The 14,396-nt window shown below is 41.2% G+C and overlaps 7 protein-coding genes across 8 annotated transcripts; 4 read left to right on the forward strand and 3 right to left on the reverse strand.

Moving 5' to 3' along the window:
* The first annotated feature begins 453 nt into the window (after nucleotides 1-453).
* LOC132786624 (MYG1 protein C27H6.8) lies at nucleotides 454-1,726 on the forward strand. The gene is made up of 2 exons (XM_060793199.1): nucleotides 454-892; nucleotides 953-1,726. Exons 1-2 carry the CDS (start codon nucleotides 498-500, stop codon nucleotides 1,695-1,697), a joined length of 1,140 nt encoding a protein of 379 aa, XP_060649182.1. The 5' UTR covers nucleotides 454-497; the 3' UTR covers nucleotides 1,698-1,726.
* On the reverse strand, nucleotides 1,719-2,585 carry LOC132786628 (proteasome subunit beta type-3). The gene has a single exon (XM_060793204.1). The coding sequence runs from the start codon at nucleotides 2,387-2,389 to the stop codon at nucleotides 1,772-1,774; it is 618 nt and encodes a 205-aa protein (XP_060649187.1). The 5' UTR covers nucleotides 2,390-2,585; the 3' UTR covers nucleotides 1,719-1,771.
* Nucleotides 2,586-2,746: 161 nt separating this feature from the next.
* On the forward strand, nucleotides 2,747-4,885 carry LOC132786623 (E3 ubiquitin-protein ligase Iruka). The gene is made up of 2 exons (XM_060793197.1): nucleotides 2,747-3,072; nucleotides 3,143-4,885. The coding sequence occupies exon 2, from the start codon at nucleotides 3,193-3,195 to the stop codon at nucleotides 4,339-4,341; it is 1,149 nt and encodes a 382-aa protein (XP_060649180.1). The 5' UTR covers nucleotides 2,747-3,072; nucleotides 3,143-3,192; the 3' UTR covers nucleotides 4,342-4,885.
* Nucleotides 4,886-5,043: 158 nt separating this feature from the next.
* Nucleotides 5,044-7,222, forward strand: LOC132786622 (uncharacterized). The gene is made up of 3 exons (XM_060793196.1): nucleotides 5,044-5,215; nucleotides 5,266-5,457; nucleotides 5,515-7,222. The coding sequence occupies exons 1-3, from the start codon at nucleotides 5,162-5,164 to the stop codon at nucleotides 6,535-6,537; spliced, it is 1,269 nt and encodes a 422-aa protein (XP_060649179.1). The 5' UTR covers nucleotides 5,044-5,161; the 3' UTR covers nucleotides 6,538-7,222.
* Nucleotides 6,890-10,365, reverse strand: LOC132786620 (E3 ubiquitin-protein ligase Kcmf1). The gene is made up of 6 exons (XM_060793193.1): nucleotides 10,225-10,365; nucleotides 9,735-10,156; nucleotides 8,723-8,983; nucleotides 8,324-8,587; nucleotides 8,013-8,257; nucleotides 6,890-7,940 (listed from the first exon to the last, which is right to left on the reverse strand). Exons 1-6 carry the CDS (start codon nucleotides 10,238-10,240, stop codon nucleotides 7,316-7,318), a joined length of 1,833 nt encoding a protein of 610 aa, XP_060649176.1. The 5' UTR covers nucleotides 10,241-10,365; the 3' UTR covers nucleotides 6,890-7,315.
* Nucleotides 10,366-10,392: 27 nt separating this feature from the next.
* Nucleotides 10,393-12,752, reverse strand: LOC132786630 (splicing factor 3B subunit 5). The gene is made up of 2 exons (XM_060793207.1): nucleotides 12,180-12,752; nucleotides 10,393-10,539 (listed from the first exon to the last, which is right to left on the reverse strand). The coding sequence occupies exon 1, from the start codon at nucleotides 12,750-12,752 to the stop codon at nucleotides 12,495-12,497; it is 258 nt and encodes an 85-aa protein (XP_060649190.1). The 3' UTR covers nucleotides 10,393-10,539; nucleotides 12,180-12,494.
* On the forward strand, nucleotides 12,726-14,389 carry LOC132786625 (abasic site processing protein HMCES). Of its 2 annotated transcripts, none has more exons than XM_060793200.1 (5): nucleotides 12,726-12,814; nucleotides 13,012-13,099; nucleotides 13,156-13,326; nucleotides 13,380-13,878; nucleotides 13,988-14,389. In XM_060793200.1, the coding sequence occupies exons 2-5, from the start codon at nucleotides 13,080-13,082 to the stop codon at nucleotides 14,378-14,380; spliced, it is 1,083 nt and encodes a 360-aa protein (XP_060649183.1). In that variant the 5' UTR covers nucleotides 12,726-12,814; nucleotides 13,012-13,079; the 3' UTR covers nucleotides 14,381-14,389. The 2 variants fall into 2 exon arrangements, with proteins under 2 accessions (XP_060649183.1, XP_060649184.1); XM_060793201.1 differs by lacking the exon at nucleotides 12,726-12,814 and adding an exon at nucleotides 12,930-12,948.
* Nucleotides 14,390-14,396: the final 7 nt, after the last annotated feature.

Here is a 14,396-nt window from a genome sequence, read left to right on the forward strand (position 1 = left end):
GAATCTACTATTAAAATTATTATATTTCAAGTGACAACAATCAATAATAAATTATAATGAAACAATTGCCTTACCATACCAATACAACACTCAATTATAAGTAAATTACAGTGAAACTGGCCTGACTCATTTGGCTTTTTAACATTTGTGTAAATTTCGCAACATTTTATTTATTTTTAATTTAGTTAAGCAAACAATTCTAGCAACTTAATAGAAAACAATATACACCAAATTTTTAAACGTTCGGTCTACACGGAATTTATGTGGTAACTCTAAATCCTACTGCACGTTGAAGGAGTATAAACACTGAGAAATGGTAACATACATAGGTTTTGTTGGTTTTTTTTTTTAAAGAATTTTGTTCTTAAACTTTTTATAATCCAAGTTTCTTTGATCAATTAATTAATTAATTGAAAGAAGAACCATATAAATTTAAAACGTATTCCATATGGTCACACTGAACACACTGCACGTTACAAGTGTGTAAGCACTGAGAAATGGTAACACGGTTTTTGCCGCGTTTTTTACCAAAACTACACAAAGAGTTCCTCAGAGTTAATCAACTTAGGAAATATCGGAGCAATATGAGTGAAGTAAGTGAAGAATCAACGCCCGCAAAACGCAGCACACCACCCACAATTGGCACTCACAACGGCACATTTCACTGCGATGAGGTGGTTGCCTGTTTTATGCTGAAACAATTGCCGGAATATGAGAATTCTGAGATCTTTAGGAGTCGTGACGACAAAGCATTGCAAGAGAAATGTGAGATCATTGTGGATGTTGGCAGTGAATTCGATCACGGCAAGAAATGGTACGATCATCACCAGCTAACATTCAAGGATACATTCAGCACATTGCGACCCGAGTTCGAAGAGAAATTCGACATTAGGTAAGCACATTTTTATGGTCTTTAATGAATGGTTGCTAATGCTGATTTAATGACTTACAGACTGAGCAGCGCTGGTCTCGTTTATTGCTACTATGGCGAGCGTGTGATTCAAAGCATTTTGCAACGTGAGCGTAACCTACAGTTATCGCCACAAAATCTGAAACTCGCCTTTCTGCAAATCTATCGCAATTTCATCAGCGAACTGGATGCCATTGACAATGGTGTTCCTATGTTTGAGGGCGGTGAGCCACGCTACAAGATCTCCACTCACCTCTCGGCTCGCGTTGGTAAACTGAATCCATCGTGGCAGGACTCAAATCGCAGCGCCGATCAAGATCAACGTTTCCACCAAGCAATGGCCGTGGCGGGTAAGGAGCTGGTAGAGAATGTTCTAGAAGTGGCCTGCTCCTGGATTGCAGCACGCGACCATGTGCGAGCTGCACTGGAACAGGCAAAAACTGTGCATCCCAGCGGTGAAATTCTATTGCTGGATAAGTTCTGCCCCTGGAAGGCGCATTTGGTCGATCTGGAGAAGGAATATCAAGTTGAAGGCGTGCCCAAGTTGGTCGTATTCAATGATGGCTCAAGTTGGCGTGTTGCGGGGGTGCCTTTGACACCCAGCAGCTTTGTTGGTCGCAAGTTTTTGCCCACACCATGGCGTGGTCTTCGCGACGACGAATTGTCTGAGCTGGCGGGAATTAAAGATCTGGTATTTGTGCATCACACAGGCTTCATTGGCGGTGCCAAGACCCAAGAGGCAGCCTTGGCCATGGCCACCAAAAGCATAGAGTTCGTCGAGAATTAAAATATAAAAATGCAAAATAAATCCCTCGTTTACAAATTTTATTTGCCTTCTAATTAGTTAATTACAAAAACTGCTTAATCCATGCGTGTTTTAAGCGCACGCTCCGTAATCTTATCCGCTTCAATAATGTAAACAGTAGCTCCCCAACCGCTCATGGCATCCCTATCAAAGGCATTGACCATCGACTGAGCTATGACTTCGAACAGCTGATCCGGCTCCAGATCTGGGCGCCACAGAGTTTCGCACATTCCATACAACTGCTCGGCACAGGTGCCAGCGACCACAAAGTCATCGGGTTCATTGGGGCAGCCAATCAGATCCATGTTGCAGATGAACGGCTTCAGGGTCTTGGGATCCAAACCCGCCACAACCGGCTCAATGAAGTATGGACCAAAGCGATGCTCGTAGAGGAAATTGGACAACATGGCAGAGAAGGGTTTGGGTGCCATCTCGCGGTTTTCCTTGGTCTCATAGATGTTCTTTCGGAACATCAGTCGATCGCGTACTGTCAATATATCGGTCTGCAGTCCAGTTAATCCCAAAAACATACGAGGTGCAATGTGAAACACTTTCTTGAAGTCTGTGGAGATGGTTTGTGCTTGAACACCGAAGCGATGATCCGTTGCAATAGCCACACAGTCCTTGCCGCGCATGGCGACGACGCAACCACCGTTATATGCCAAAATCGACATTCTGAAATTGTTTTATTTAGTTTTCTTTTAACTGAATGAGAGTTGCAAAAATAAATGCTAAACGCCGCTGCGATGATGACTTTTTGTTTCTGCCAGAATCAGTCAGAGTTGCCAGATAGCTCGTTGACAAAGTATGCTAAACGAATAATTTTATGACCAAGCGGTCACACAGTGCAAAAGCTATCGAGAAATGTATATTTTTTTATGATTGTTCAATTTTTCTAATTTTTGACAACAGTAGAACTGAAAATTAAGCCACACATCAAAACAAACAATAGATTTTCAATTTTATTCTGTTAAGTGCTCTAAATATTTCATTTGAAATTTTTGTATTTTTGAAAGTACTATTCAATTACGTGTAACAGTAGTATTATACAAAATATTAGACTTTGTTCAATTTAATATAAATAATTTGAAAATTTTTAAAATAAAATGTTCGTTTTGGAACTGCTGTTATCGTGACGAACTTGTTATCGAAATATATCGGCGACTGTCAATCGAGTATCAATAGCAGCAGCAGCAAGCAGCACGATGTCCTCTTAAAATTGCTAAAATTCTACATTAAAAACACTACCCAATGTTCGAATAAACCATTGACGTGCACAACTAAATCCCAATAGTCGAGCTGCAAACAAACACTTACAACTTGGATAACAAGAGAACATTATTTGAGCGAGCGATAGGTAAGCCGACTCATTACTCTAAATAAAAAGCTTGCACAACAACAAATAAGAATTTGTGAAATTTGCAAAGTGCATAAAGAACCGCAGATCCAAGTGACACACAACAACAACTGTGACAAAATGGCCGAGGCAATGGTTGTTGAAGAGCGCCCCACAGCGCCCAAACGTTTCTTCTGTCACATGTGTAATGTGGAGATCAACATTCCCAACACCGACTTCACTTGTCCCTTGTGCTCCAATGGTTTCGTAGAGGAGTTGCCCGCAAATGCACCCGAGTTGACAGCGTCTAGCAGCAATGCGTCAACCAGTAACGAGACCGGCTCCGGTTCTTCGGGAAACAACAGTGGCGGCGCCGGTGGCAGCGGCTTGATTAATGTGGAGTCATTGCGGAATGATATTGTATCGCTGCTAAGCATGCGAAATGTGCCTAATCTGGAAATAACCATTGAGCCAAATCGTCGTCACACCAGTGTCATGCACTTGGGTGGCCCGGGCGCCGGTGGAGTTGGCAGTATGGGCGGCTCCTCAAATATGGCGGGCGGCAACATTGCAGGAGGACGTGTGCGGCCAGCGAATTTGGATCGTTTAGACAATGTGCTGTTCGACTTTCTGCAGAGTTTGCCACTGGCAGGCGCCACAGCAGAGATAGTCACTGGTCCGGGAGGCGGTGGTGGTGTTAGCGTTGGCGGCGGTGGCAATTCGCACATGTTCTTCATGGGCAATCCGGGGGATTATGCGTGGGGACGCGAAGGACTCGATACGATCGTGACACAGATGCTCAATCAAATGGAGACATCGGGACCGCCTCCGCTCTCATCGCAGCGCATCAACGAAATACCGAATGTTAAGATAAGCGCAGAGGAAGTGGAACGCAAAATGCAATGCTCCGTGTGCTGGGATGATTTCAAGCTGGATGAGACTGTGCGCAAACTGCCATGCTCGCATCTGTATCATGAGAATTGTATTGTGCCATGGCTGAATCTACACAGCACTTGTCCCATCTGCCGCAAATCTTTGGCCAACGACGATGATAACGACGATGTTGATGTCGACGAGGATTTTGTGCTGCTCAATCGTTTTGTTAACGAAAATGCCTCCGGAGCAGGAGGCGCTGGCAACACACCGCGAACGGCAACAGCCAATAATGCATCTAGTCAAACAGCACAGACAACACAGTCGTCGACACAACAATCGTCAGATTCAACAGCATCAAACACTTCTCGCAACAACGTGTTCACCTTTGATGATGACAATATGTTTTTGGACTAATTGAGGACATTGGAAAAATGGATGGACTTGAAGCGTATCGTTTGATCGCTTCTTCTGATATTCAAAATTATAAGCGAACGCGAAAATATTTATCAAATTTGACATAACACAAAAAAAGTACTATAAAATGTAGACACGCTTTTCTTTTATTGTTGTTCTTCACACCCAAAGGGCTGGTAAACAATATTTATAAATTGTTGCAATTTCATTTTGCTCTTCAATAAAAAAAAAAACAAAAGAAACTTTTGTAAGCGTAATAATACGATTATATGATATTATAAAAAGTATGTCTGTATAAAATAACTTCAATTCTATTTATTGTACTACAAATTTGAAATAGGGAAACATGTATTGTAATTGCGCTTAATTGAAAAACAACAAATTGTTTTGTATGCAAATAAATATAAACTAACATATGAAACAAATTTGCAACTAGATGCTAGTTATAAAACTATTTTATAAAACACGGTTTCGTGGCATTGAAACATAAAAAAAAAACACAATACTATTATCAACATTATTTAATAAATCAAATCAATAATTAGTTTTGGTTTTAATTCAAGTTTAGCAGATGTACAAAATATTTTGAAGTAAGAAATGGTACAATAGGGTGACTTTATGGTATGTAAATCGTACAACGACGAATGTGTGCAACTGTTGCAATTGCAACTGTGTGGCAACGCCGCATAACACTTTTTCATTGATAGCGCGTAGCGTTGTTGTTTTGTGCAAAAGGCGCAACTTTTAAGTTAACTTAATTGTTTAAAAACTCGAATAAAATGCTCTAGCTAAGCGATTATTAAAATAAAAATCTAAGATAATGGCAACGGCAATCGGAAGCAACAACAGCGACATTGTTTTGCTCACCGATGTGGTAAGGCACTCAAAAAAAGCGACTTTAAATTAATTATAATTTTGGCCCAGGTGCGCGATCAATATGTGCGATATCTGGAGCGTCAGTTGGAAGAGAATGTGTGTGTGTGGTCCTCCGCCTCCAGGAATCATCACAAGCCCTCTGCTTGGTCGTGCATCGAGCACAGCTTAAAGACATTGGAAACTCGCGCCATTAAAGCCTGTCAAGCAGCCCAACTCTATCAACGCGCCATGGTCAAGATGGTAAGGAAAGTTGAGCTAATGGCAGAGGCAAGTCTAATTAGCATACATTATTTTCAGATAGCCGCTGTGCGGCGCAATACACAGGAATGTCGCTTGGCGGATGCGCTCTTCGAACACATGCAACGACAACAAATCGAGCAAGACAACGACAAAGACGATGTGGAAGATGTGGCAATGAAGAGTCGTCAACAGTTTGTGGACAAATCAACGCAGACAGCTGCATTAATCGAGGGCATGCCAAATGGCGAAGGCAAGCACAATGAAGATGACAATTATACAAGCTACACGCTGTGCCAAAAAATCGATTTGTTTCAGAGTCGACTTGCCGAGCACGAAACAAATCAACAGCAGCAGCAATCAGCGTTGCAAGTCAATGGACAGCAACCGATGGCATCGCCAGCGTCCAGCATTGAGGATACAGTTTCTCAGGAGCTAGCCAAACTCTTTGATGACGAACCAACGGATTTGAATGCTTTGTTTGGCATTGAAATAGAAGCGAATATAGATGAACTCAAGGAGTTCAAGGAGACGGCAATACCACAACAGAAGCCAACGACATCGCCGGATTATACCGTGCCAATGCCAGCACACAGCAATAACCAGCAAGTGGACTTGCGGCACAGTCGCTGGCCATGTGAATTGTATGCACAACGACGTCGCCTCAATGCGTGCTTGGTGCGACTGTTGGACGCGGATTGGCGCTGCGAGGATGCGTTGCGCTACAAGTTTCATATGTTGTTTGGCGAGGATAGCGATGATGAGTTTGCCACCGAGATATCTAGTCCAAGCATTGATCTGGTCGATGAAGTGCTGCTGGCCAGCTGCATATTGCGAATACGCCCATGGATCGTGCAACATTTGATGCGTCCACTGCAAGAGGGTCTAATAGCCAATAGATTTCTGTTCAAGAAGTTGGCCAAAATGCTGGCCAATAATATTGTCCTGATCAATCCTTATAGCAGTGAGCGTCAAGTGAAACAGGCTGTTGAACAATTGTTTTGCATTCAGCCCAGAGGAGTTCAATGCGAGCTGGACTTGGAGTTATTGCCATCAGTGTTCGTGGAACGATTCGAGAGTTGAAAAGCACATAAAACTTTTGCAGATTATTTTTACCCCCTACAAAATATACAATTATCTTGTGTACCTTATTGAAAAGTATTGAAATGAATGATGATGAAAAAGCAATACACTATTTAAGTATATCAAAGAATCGACCAACGATTCAAAGATTATGATCTCTTAAGAGTTGGTCTCACAGTAAGTAGAATTAAAATATATATAGTTTAATAATTCATGCCGATCTGTATGCGTATGTGCGGACAGAAATAAATTAATTGGATTTGAATTGCTTGAGCTACATCAATTGAACACTAGCGATTATTTATCATTTTTTGTTTGTTTAAATTATAATTAATTCAATGATTACAATAAATTTTGCTTTCTGCACATTTCTCTGTTCATGTTTTTTTTGTTTTGTTTTTTATAATTATATAAATTTTAATATATTTAATAAACGATACATATAATATAGTTTTTGACGAAATTGCGGCTGCTGCTGCTGCTGCGATTGGCGGCTGCTGCTACTTTTGTTGATGTTGTGGTTCTTGTTACTCTTACGGCTGTGTTGTTGTTGGTTGTTGTTGTTGTTGATGCTGCTATTCTGACATTGGTGGATAATATGATATTGTAGTTGTTGTTGTTGTCGTGGTTGGTGTTGTGTTCCTTTTGCTGTTGTTGATGGCGTTCGACACATTTCTGCCTCTCTCTTTAGTCTGAAGCATCTACGTCTTGCTGTTGTTCTTGTTGTTGTTGATGTGGTTGCTGTGATTAATGTTGCCGCTGTATAGTCACAGAGACACTACCTAGTATCGGGTATTTGATTTGTGTTTGACGCCGCATTTGCATTTTGTTTGTATTTTTGTTGCTGCTGCTGCTGTTGCAGTTGCTGCTGCTGTGAACCCGTGGCAGTCTCTGCTGGCTGTGCTCGGCCTCGTCTTTCGATGCCACCTCGATCAGCTGCTGTTGGCCTGCCGCCAGCACCAGCTGCACTGGCTGCTGCCGCTGCAATGCCTCCACCAACACCTCCCCCTCCTCCGACGCCACCGCCAGTTGCTGCTGTGCCAGCGCTCGTTTGTGTTGTTGCTGCTGTATTGTTGGCCTTTTTGGTTTTGTAGCGATATTCGTCGCATACGAAATCCTCCGGCGAGGTCTGTTGCATTTGATTCACCTGTCGTACCACGGCGCGTTGCTGCTGCTGCTGCTGCGGCTGTTGTTGCTGTTGCTGCTGTTCGTCAGCATTGTTATTGAGCAGCGTATCCTGTTCCTCCTGCTGCTGCTGATGTTGCTTTTGGCTGTCGCCATTATTTTGCTCCTTATTTACATTATCACTCTTGGCCAAACAATCGCCATCATCGCTGGCCGCATTCAAGTCCAACTCCTCCGTGCAAAGCAGCGATAGAAGCAGCGACTGCACAAACGTGGAGCTATTGAACAAGACATCAAGTACATTAATTAGATATAAATCAATCAAGGAGAAGGTAAATTCTGTTTCCTACCGATCGGCGCGTTTGCGCTCAACATCCGCCCACTCGGCATCTGTCAGCGTGGGCTGCATAAATTTGGCCAGCAAGTACTGGGACTGCGATGACTCGCCAGCTGCAGCTTGGCCAACAGCCTGGCTAGCCATGGCACCGCTGTTGCCGCTGCCATTGACCGTTGAGGTGCCGCCAGTGCCGACACTAATGCCCAAAGCATTGCTGCTGCCACCGCTGCCACTGCTGATGCAACTGTTGCCCACCGCCTGTGCAATGTGAAATACATGATGATTAATAAGTACTAAAATAGGTTGGAAAATTGTATAAGCTACTTCTCTGGCGTTGAGTGTATTGGCGGCCAGGCTGCTCGACTGCGTCTGCTGATGGCTGCTGGTCGATGCAAAGCTTGTGCCCACCGGCCATTCGCTGGTGCGCAGGTTGGGATGTCCGCTCACACCACTGGCACCGCTACCAGCGCCATTGCCAACTGCACCGCTGCCGCTTCCGCTGATCACCTCGGCCATGGTGGCATTAGAATTCGATGTTGAGACTATGGGATGCGTGCGTCTTGGCAGCCGATCAATTTGGCGCGATGCCTAAAATAATGAAAGCGTTAAATACAAATTGTAAAATTGTTCCCTTATATACACAGAGCGCAACACACATATGCATACACGTGTAGATATATATAGACAAGATCATAAAAAACAAACAATTATCGCTTTGCTTACCGTTGCCTGCTGTCGATCCATTTGCATTTGCATCTGCAATTGTTGCAATTGCGATGTTGGGGGTCCGCCACGTCTGACGCCGGACAGCTGTGAGAGCAGCTCCGCAATGGGATCGACAGATTCGCGACCCGACGGCGACAAGGCCGACAGTCCGCTCGATGAGCTAAAGTGCATATTGGATCGCCGTGTCCGCGGGCCGCCCAATGTGCGTCCTGGAATGCGACGCACTCCACCGCCATGTCGAATAGCCGACGGCTCATCGTATTGTCTAAAGGTTAAGGCAATCCATTTACCCGAAATAGGCATTTTTTTTGTTAACGTGCAACACGCTCTCAATCGTCAAAAAGCTTGATCTACTCTCTCTCTGTGCTTGCAAAGCTTCACAGTAACGAAAATAATTGCAAGTACTCGAGAAAGATTAAGGCAATTTGTGCATCAAATACCAAGTAAATAAATGACTAAATGATCAAATCAAACGAAATAAATATTCTCTGAAATCAATTATAAATTATGCATAAATACGAAAATTGAAAATAATTAAAAAACCATTCCAGATAATTTTAAAGAAAACTTCACTAACAAAATAAAGAATAAGAAAAAAAAAAGAGCAGACTTGTCATGCATTTTGTAAATGCATTTCCAAGCCTATTGAAATAATTTAAATCTGTTGATCAGTCTAATTCTAGATATAGTAAACAGAAATTTATAATATTTAGATTCAGTTTGATTTTTCATGAATTTAGGAAGCATTATTCATATTCTTAATCATTGTGAATTCTTAATAAATATTTTTATGAACTGTGATTAAAAACTCGATTCTGTGTAAACAGTTCGATTTCTGTTGTCAAATTACTAAGAATAAATCTCTTACATATTCAAATTCAATTCGAGAAATAATTATTCTTTTCCCTAATGAATGTTAATGATGAATGAATTACGAATTCTTGGTATTAAAATTAAAATGAAATATAAATTAAATGTTCGTTTGACCGATGTGTTTCAGAAAGGATATCAAAAAGGATATTAACTCGCGTGGCTGCCGATGCTCCAATGTGAGATGACCGGCAAAGTCATCTGTGACTAGATTCGGCTCCCCGCCTGGCAAACCGGCGCACACAGGACAGACGACCTCAAGACTGGTCTCCGTGTGCTCAGCGGACACATGCTCCAGCAATGTGGCATCGCTGAAGCCCATCTTTTTGCAATAAGGACACGTAAAGGATTGCGGCTGATCCGTTGTTAGCATTTCGCCGCCAAAATACAATTCGATATCGGAACGGGTGAGAATGCATTGCATGGGATGCTCGACCAGATGTCGAGTGGATGTGACGCCATCCTCATAGCAATCGGCGCATAGATCATAATCATAGCAGATTAAGCACTTGTATCGCCGTCCATTGAAGTTGCTTTTTAGACATGAATCGCAGCTCACACCTTATTATACATATATATCAAAAAAATTTATATATAGAGCAGATATGAAATTGGAAATTGTTAATTACCTTCATGACGACTCATTATTTAGCAGCAGCGACAGCGGCAGCGGCAGAAGCAGCAGCAGAGGCAGCAGCTACGTCTTCACGTCCACTCGATAGGCTCCGTTTCCCCTCTTCTTCTTCTTCAGGAGCAATCTATCTGCCGTCGACGACGCTGCTGTTGGTTGATGATGATTTCTTTTTCTTCGTTTTTTCCTTTTGGATTTTTATTGTTGATTTTCAATAAACTTTCGGTGCTGAGCTTTTCACGGTATTTATTCGATTTATATAGTTAAGAGAATTACTTTTTTATGTACACATTTGTATAATCAAAAACGAGAGCTGGTTTAAAAAAAAAAATAAGAAAGATATTGACTGTCAACGAGTGTAAACAGATGACAACAAAGAAGAAAACGGGGAAATTAAGTAACAAACCTAACACACATACACACAAACACGCAAATTTATAAACCTACACACACACTCCCAAGCGCAGCCCGCCCTCACAGATGCAACGTTTTTTTATTGTATTTTTCTTTGCGATTTTCTTTTTGCCTTTCTTTGCCAAAGCTTACCACAGAAGACAACGAAACGATTACGGTTCTTTCTCTTTGGTGTTACCTTTCGCGTTTGTCGTCCGAAAATGTGAAATGAATAGAAACAGGCAAAAGGTATAAATCGCACACACACACACACTTCCCCACCACCTCCTCCTTATGCTTGCGCCTTTTATTGACAGCGCACACACCAACACAAGCTTGATTTTGAGAGCAGAAGCAGAGCAATGAATATTTTTTTCAATGCAATGCAATGGGAAAATGGGGAGTATTAAAAGCAAAATGCATAAACACAGTGCACAACAATATTATAATAGCACAATATATTACATATTTTATGCAAGCACAGTAACCATTTATTTTTAACTTTTTCGTTTCGCGAAAATTTTCAACTCATTCGACCCGTCCGTCGTCGTCGCTGTCGTCGTCGTGTGCTTTTGTATGTCTGTCTCCGTTCCCCACCATCCTCGTCTTACTCAATAACCAATTCGTTGCGAAGTGCTGCCATACTTGCCAAAAAGATTTGCAATAATAAAATATAAATACACATACTTGTTATACACCCGATGCTACCATGCGGGTTATATAAACTAAATGTATATAAACAATTTGTACACTTCACACTTCACTTTTTTTAATACGTATTTATTTAATTCGATGTGATATATGTGTGCTATGGAATCAGCCTTTCATTCCGGCGTTGCCACACATATTTCTATCAGATGGCAGCGCTAAATCTAAATGGCAAAAGCTTTTTTGCAATAGCTCTCGCACACAGTGCTGGTCACTAAAATAGGTATTGTGACATAAAGGCGGATAGGGCTGACAAGCTGATTTGCAGCTGATAAAAGCACTTCACCTATTCGGATGACTTGCAATGTGTGTGCACCACATTTACATTTATGGCAGGGGGTGGTGGGTTCTAATGCATTATTGGTGCATGTGCAATTTTTATTTTAGCTGAAATTGTTTATTGAATAACAATGTAGTTTACACACACGCATTAGGTTTTTTTAATTGGTTATGCCGTGGGGAAAATCATTTTTAATTACATGACACTATTTTGAAGCTTTTTGCGTTTTGTGCTGCATTCATCGGCGCGTAATTATGGCACATTCATCTTTATATGTAAATGAGTGTATGTATCACACAGTTGTATGTACAATATACATACATATATATATATACAATCTACGCAATTGAAAGCGGATTCAGCTGAAATCTTTGTTCGCCATCAATTTTCTTCATGACCAAATACAAATAAGTTGCTCAGTTTTTTTTTGTTCCTCTTATTGCACTTTTTATAGCAAAATCGCATTACATATTGACGCAAGTACATATGTACATTTTCTTTGCACGTTATTTTACAGGCAAGTTCCGATAAAACTTTTTATTACCACATAGCGGAACTCTCAGAACACGTACATGTTATTGGTTGTGCTTCAGCATTTAATTTATTTATTATTTAATATTTTAATAAATCACTAGTGCTCAAATTAATATATAATTAAAACGAAAATAAGTTATATCGAGTTTAAAAGCTTTCCCCGACTGCACTCGGCAGAGCCACAAGCAACGTGACCACTAATCGAGTTTTAAAAATAACTAGTTTAGGTCGCAATATATACACCAATAATACAAAAATACTAAAATCATCGTAAAAGCCGAAGTCTGTCATCCCATCTCTAATAAAATAAACATAGCATTTTGTATATAAATTTTTTTTAATATTTTTCCTTATTAATCTTCTAGTTTTTCTGGTGGCGGTCCACACGGTTGCAGCATGCGTTCCATTAGATTAAATCGCACTCGGGCCTTCGATTCATTCTCAGCTATGGCGAAGTAATTCAACATGTCGTAGTGTCCCATGTAGCTGGCCAATGAGTCACGGTGTTGATTGGTTAACCACTCGAATTTTGTAGTATCTGCGTGTCCTGTTCCAATGTACTTGCTCTGCAGATGCTCCAATTGACTGTGTATGTTATAGCGTTCACCCATTTTAGTTAAAAATATATTTTTTATTTTACTGCGGATTGATAAAACGAGTTTATGTTTTGGTGGTGACTATCAATGTGACCGTAATATAAATTGTTAAAAATACTTTATTTTTCTCTTAAAAATAATATATTACAAAAAAATATATGAAATATATTAAGTTTTCCTTGATTTTAAAGATCATCACTTTTTTCTTAAAGTAATAATATAATATAATATAATATAATAGAAAACTAGTTAATTTGTTAATGCCTTTCCCTAGGTAACAAGTTCAGCTGATTAACCGTTTACATACCAGGGCTGCAACAATAGCTATTAAAACCGCTTAAAATGTGTGGACGCACTTGCCTGTGAGTTAATTCCAATTGTTTTTATTTAGATTAACATATATCGTGTTTTGGTTTAGAACACTCGATCCCGACCAAGTGCTGTGTGCGTGCAAATATCCAAATGAGAAGCTCCAAGATGACGCCAAGCAGCAGAAATTCGCAACTCCAGAATGGCGCGCAGAGTTCAATTTGGGCCGCCGATATCAAGCCTCTTATAACATTGCGCCCACCGACATAACACCGGTGATGTATGTAGGTAGCTCTTAGTATGATTACAATTAAACTAACAATGTATTTCCAGCGTGTCAGCTGCGCACTTCGCAGAAGCCGCAGAGGATCAAAAGGGAACAGATCGCATTGTTATGCCCATGATGTGGGGCATGATTCCTCCGTGGCACAAAGGAGACTATCGCAAGCATGGACTAACCACGAACAATTGTCGGTTGGAGCATTTAATGGACTCCAAACTGTATCGCGGACCCTTTAAACGTGGCCAACGTTGTGTCGTTCTTTGCGAAGGTTTCTACGAGTGGCAGACTACAAAGCAGGCAAAACCATCCGATCGTGAGGCTTACTTGCTCTATGTGCCACAGGAGGCAGATGTAAAAATTCACGACAAAAGCACTTGGTCGCCATCAAATGTAAAACTTCTGCGAATGGCAGCCTTGTTTGATGTATGGCAGGACGAGAATGGCGACAAAATGTATAGCTATAGCATCATCACCTTCGAATCCACGAAAATAATGTCCTGGATGCATTATCGTATGCCGGCTATACTCGAAACAGAACAGCAAATGAATGTGAGTAATCCAGATCAATTTACTTCATTATTCTTGTTACTTTTCATTCAATTCAGACCAATTTATTGAATATACTTTATTTTATGTTTGTTCCTCAATTTTCATTTAGGATTGGCTGCACTTTAAGCATGTAAGCGATTCGAAAGCTTTGGCAGCACTTCGACCGGCGACTGGCTTACAGTGGCATCGTGTTGGCAAATTAGTGAATAATTCGCGCAACAAAAGCGATGAGTGCAACAAGCCTTTTGAGGCAGCTTCCAAGCCTGAAAAACCCAAAGGGATGTTGGCTTGGTTAACAGGCAATAAGCAGAAGCTACATCAAAACAAAACGACAAACGATGAAGTAGTTATTAAAGAAGAGACCGCTAAACGCAGTGTCGATGAGATTTCTCCAACTGCAGCTGAAAGCGCCGCCAAGCGGACGTGTTGCGCACCAATCCAAATAGCGCCTCCAGCGCTTAAAAGCGAACACGAGATTAAGTTGGAGTCCACCGAAAGTTAATTTTTCTAATTAAAAA

The sequence above is a fragment of the Drosophila nasuta genome, chromosome 2R, assembly GCF_023558535.2.
Source record: "Drosophila nasuta strain 15112-1781.00 chromosome 2R, ASM2355853v1, whole genome shotgun sequence".
NCBI lineage: Eukaryota > Metazoa > Arthropoda > Insecta > Diptera > Drosophilidae > Drosophila > Drosophila nasuta.